Raw genomic sequence first — 5,543 nt, 5'->3', positions numbered from 1 at the left:
GTTAAAATTTTTTTTTACTAAAACACAACTGGAACCCTAAGTAAGGCATCTGTAAAATTTGAATGAAATTGGTTGCGTAGTTCTCGAGTTTTAGGGATTCACACACACAGACACACATTCTCATTTTTATATATATAGATTTTTAATGCTTACTTACTTTTGACACACCCTGTGTGAATATATATATATATATATTCGCCATGATAGATTGCTGACCACTACACATATTTTTTTCTCTCCTTGTTTCTTTGTGTGTTCCTTTCTGTTGAAGAGCGTAGGCTCGAAACGTTAAAGACTTTCTATTCCCGAGTGTTATACTAATGCATCCATTTGTTGTTTACACCACCTGTCTTTGTCTGTTGTTTTTTCGTGAATTCTCCTCTCTCTCTCTCTCTCTCTATATATATATATATGTATATGTACTTGATCCAGTAGGAAATATTCAAATGTACTTTGATTTGGTGGGAAGATATCGAAATTACTCTGATCCAGTATGTGTTCAATCACTAAATACTGAAGTGGCGATACTCAGAGCGAAGTGTACAGAGTGTTGTATTATTGTTTCTGACAGTGCAATATATGGTCTATGACAATAACATACTTTAGAGTAATTTTCAAAAAATAATTAAACTTTTCTCTCTCTCACTTTCCATATATATCCTGTGATATGTTTATATCCTCAAGGTAATGCATCCAGGAAGGTGAATAGAAGAGAGAGAGATGGAGGGAGGAGGAGAGAGAGAGAGGGAGGGGGAGAGAGATAGAGAGGGAGAGAGGAGGAGAGAGGTGACAAAAGAATCAGGAAAGGTGGTTGGTTGCATGGTCGCAAGAGTGTGTGTATTTAAAGGAAGAGACTAATGGATAATGGAAGGAGTGGATGTGGTTAGTGGTACACAGAGGCAGAGGCAGCTGATGGTAAATAGGAATGAAGGTGATTGATGGTAAATAGGAATGAAAGGGATTGATGGTAAATAAGAGTGAAGAGTGACTGATGGCAAATAGGAGAGGAAACAGTGACTGACAGTACAGAAAGGCCACTGGTATGTAGTAACAATATTAATTACATTCATTACACTCTCTGAGTGGTTGGCATTAGGAAGGGCATCCAGCTGTAGAAACTCTGCCAAATTAGATTGGAGCCTGGTGTTGCCATCCGGTTTCACCAGTCCTCAATCAAATCGTCCAACCCATGCTAGCATGGAAAGCGGACATTAAACGATGATGATGATGATGATGATGATTACACTGGCAGAATAATACAACAATGAAATTTATGTAAATAAGATCGAGCTTTGTGGAAGCTGCTGAGTTGCAAACATGTCTAATCCCTGCCAGCATGGAAAAACAGACATAAAAGAAATTATGATAATTATGATAAGAGTAACAGTGATGAACCCTTTTTTCTTTATGAATTACTGGTGATGGTTAATACTAGTTTTACAGACTGACAACCCTTTTATTGCCATATTTCTGTGGAAATAAAATGATTTTTGTTACAATTAATCTTGAGAATAATAAAGAATTTATTAAAATGACTTGGTCATTATTAAACTGGTGTGTAGAATATGCAATTACAATGAATTTTGATGGAAGGTTTTAATTTAGATCCCTTTAAAACAGGGAATTTGTTTTATAAAACTAAGGACAGTCTTAGGCGGGTTGCTATCAAAAGGGTAAAGCAAACAAAAGGATTGTTACTTGTTACTTACTAGTGGAGCTGCAATTGCTGACATAATCATACATATACTTCCACTGGATTTAGTTTTGTCTGAGAGAAATCCAGCACATATACCACCTGAAAGGAAATAAAATTCTTAGTTGAAAATTTAGTTTTACAAAACAGTGTTCAAAGAACTTAAATAGTAATCTGTTGTGAATCTGAGGAGGGAACATGTGGAAGGAGTAGACCCAGGAACACATGGGACGAGGTGGTAAAGCATGAACATTGGGCCTCATGGAGGCAATGACACATGACCAAGACAGTTGGCAATATGCTGTGCATGAGAAGACCCGTGAAGCCAAGTGAAATCGTAGTTGTGGTTGATGCTACTGTCAGGTAATTGGCAATTATGCTGATGACACATAAAATGTGCACCCTGAACATTAGGCCTCATGGTGGCAATTATAAGTGACCGAGACTTTTGACGATATGCCATGCTTGAGGAGACCCGTCAAGCCAAGTGAAATCGTAGTTGTGGCCAATGCCGGGCTCATATAACTGGCACCCAAGCCTGTGGCACATAAAAAGCACCCATTACACTCTTGGAGTGGTTAGCATTAGGAACGACATACAGCATAGAAACCAGGCCAAATCAGATTGGAACCTGTTGTAACCCTACGGCTTACCAGTTTCGGTCAAACCATCTAACCTTTGCCACCATGAAAGAGAGAGAGAGAGAGAGAGAGAGAGAGAGAGAGAGAGAGAATCTGGTCACATTTTTTTTACTCAGTGACAATTTGAAAGTGTAAGCTCTCATCTTTCTTCTAGAAAGTTAACTTATGTAGCAGTTCTGCATCTATAGATATAGTACTGGACCAAATATCTAGCAAGCTTCTACTGTAGTACCACTCAGTTTTGTGGTTGTTACCATACGAGTGAAAGTTATGTTGCTTACATTTCACACTGACATTTCAACTGGTATTTTACACTTTGAAAGACCAGTGAAATATATAGTCCTTTGTCTGAAGCACAAATAAAGAATAGCAACATGAAAATCACCACCACTATCATCATCTTTTAACACCCATCATTCATGCTGGCATGTGTTAGTTTGACAAGATATGATGAGTATGAAGACTGTACAACACTCCAGTATCTCCCTTGGCATGGATATCTACAGTTGGATGCCCTTCCTAACACCAATGACTTTAATGAGCATTCTGGATTATTTTTTTTTTCATGACACCAACACTAGTGAGGTTGCCATACAGCCTGAAAAACTGAGTAGGGCCGCAATAGAAGGTGGCTTTATGCTAGGAGATGAAAGGAAGAACAAAAACAGAGCTGGTTTCTTGCTGTAGAGGTGTTAAACCTGGTAGTAAAATGCTACCAAAGCCAAGCCCATGCCCAACCGTGCTAGCATAAAAAATATGTGCATAAAGTAAATGCACAAATTAATATAACCTCTTCGAAATGTCAAAGGAGATTGTCTGAAGCATTTCATTATAGTTTGTATATAACAAACTCAAGTTGTCCCCCCCCCCCCAACACACATAAATAGAGTTCTACTAATGTTGGTTTGGTGACTACTGGCATCTACAAAGAAAAAAAGAAAACAAATGCTACTTACCAATAATACCTCCTGTGTCAAAAAAGGTTGATAAATTTGCAGCCCGCTGAGCATTATAATGAGCTGAATGTACAAAGGCAACAAACAGAAATGAATATTTACGTTTAGAATATAACTATAAAAATTAAAGACTTGTAGGTACATGGTACTTCATTATGCAAACACAATATACTAGAAGGTATTCTAAATGTTTTTATAAGTTAGTACAACATTCTATAAATGTAAAAGTATTGTTAAACATGTAAATAGGTCATTTGATGGTGTATCTTAAACCAAATACCATCACCAGCATCATCATTTAAGGCAATTTTCCAGGGTAGCACAGGATCTGAAGAACCAGAGGATGCATCAGCTCCAGTTTTTGTTTTGGCATGAGTTCTATCACCTACAGAGCATACTTGGTGCTTTTTTTGTGGCACAGGCATTAGTGAAGTCAATGAGTAACTTCTAAAACAAAACCCTTTGATTAAGTTAGGAGGTGGCTTTAACCATTCAACATTCAGATTATTTTGTCACATGTAATGCTTATTTATTCACATTGTTTTGAATTAACCATGCATCATCCCATAAATTCAAAACCTCAAAAATGTGATTTTTTACTTTTAAAATGACATCATAGGGTAGGTTGGAAAGGCTGCATCTGGCTGGTTTGAACATAAAACAGGTAGAATATTTGGGCAGGATATGGCTGGTTTAAATGTTAAAGGGTCAAGCCAAGTGTTGAGAGACTAAAGTATGATAGAGGAACATAACTAGGTGTCTTGCTACAGAGAAGATACATGGCTACCCCAGTTGGAAAGGGAGAAAGGATAGTGGTAATGAAATAGGAGGGCATACTCTCAAGGCACAAGAAGGTAGCTGATAATATATTGGATAAAAACCTCTTGAATGGAAAAAAGTAGCTTTCTGCCTTCTTTGTATCCGAGGGGTTTTTAACCTAATATATTATCAGTTATTATTTACAAATAAGTTCACTTTGAGATATATAATTAAATGACTTATTTAGAAATGATTATTTTGGAAAAAGTTCAGAAAGTATAGTTAACTGAGCTGTCCCTAGTATATAACTGGTACTCAGATACAATCTTATTAAAATATTAAACTGGTATGAATGGTTGAAAGTTGGAGTCCAGCAGCTTGGAAAATAGATGTAAATGATGATGATGGCTTTTTTTTTAATGCTTTATGTATCAAATATGTCAGCACAAACTTAACTTTTGCTTTTTAGATGCATAGGGCATCTCAGAGAAAAAAAAACAAAAATCACTTACTTTTATTCTTGATGAAGTTAGGTAGCCAGTAGAGGAATGTATAACTGATTAATTTGGCAAAGAATAGACAAAGTGAAAATTCCACAACACCCTGGAATACAACAAGAATCAAAAATATTAGAAAATAAGTTATGAAGACAATTGTAAAAGGTAGGGTTTGTTTACGAGAAGGAAGATAATGAATTCAATAACATTGTAATATTATATGTGTGCATGTGTGTATTGGTTTCAAATTTTGGTACAAGGCCAGCAATTTCAGGGAAGCAGGCACATGGATTACATCCATTTCAATGTTCAATTGGCACTTCTTTTATCGACCCTGAAAGGATAAAAGGCAAAGTCGACTCCAGTGGCAACTGAACTCAGAATGTAAAGTTGGAAGAAATGTCACTAAGCATTTTCCTTGGCACAGTAACAATTCTGTTAGCTTGCTGCTTATATATATATATATATACATATATATATATATATATATACATGTGGTGTATGTGTGTGTGTGTGTGTGTGTGTGTGTGTATATATATATATACATACACATATATAATTAAGATTCAGTTGAATTGGGTATTTAAATTGAGGCACCAAACCAGTTCGGTATAGTCCATGCAGCTCAAAGTTAGGTGAACAAAATGAAAATAAGTAACAAGGCTGTGTAGGTATCAATGCTTTACGGCCGTTTCAGGCGGCTCCATTTAATCGATCAATGTAAACATTATATCAGTTTGAAAGAAACCACTCTTCTCAGATGCAGATGACCATATAGATTTCCAACATCAAGGATAAACCATTTTTAGCATTTATAGCAAATTTAAATCAGTATTAGAAACCAAAATAATTATATTGTTTCCTGATGTTATATTTGTGGAAGAATGAATTCAGAGAATAATGCATATCTATTTAAGCCTACTATAATTTAGAGAGTAGCAGAGGAAAATAAGTGTAGGGGAGGGGGGGGGTCAAGATAGAGGAGTGATGAGATAGT

At 36.1% G+C, this 5,543-nt stretch overlaps 1 protein-coding gene across 4 annotated transcripts in view; it reads right to left on the bottom strand.

Annotated features, from left to right (window-relative positions):
- The window catches only part of LOC106872525 (glucose-6-phosphate exchanger SLC37A2), a 92,321-nt gene that overhangs the window by 23,109 nt on the left and 63,669 nt on the right, over positions 1-5,543 (bottom strand). For all 4 annotated transcript variants that reach the window (XM_014919546.2, XM_014919543.2, XM_014919544.2 and 1 more), the window contains 3 exons: positions 4,562-4,652; positions 3,291-3,353; positions 1,710-1,795 (listed from right to left, as the gene is read on the bottom strand). In XM_014919546.2, coding sequence (XP_014775032.2) covers positions 1,710-1,795; positions 3,291-3,353; positions 4,562-4,652 — 240 coding nt within the window. The remainder of the gene's footprint in view (positions 1-1,709; positions 1,796-3,290; positions 3,354-4,561; positions 4,653-5,543) is intronic.

This window comes from Octopus bimaculoides, chromosome 5 (genome assembly GCF_001194135.2).
Source record: "Octopus bimaculoides isolate UCB-OBI-ISO-001 chromosome 5, ASM119413v2, whole genome shotgun sequence".
NCBI lineage: Eukaryota > Metazoa > Mollusca > Cephalopoda > Octopoda > Octopodidae > Octopus > Octopus bimaculoides.
Note: the sequence above shows the minus strand (reverse complement) of the source record. Positions and strands in the feature narration are given on the sequence as shown.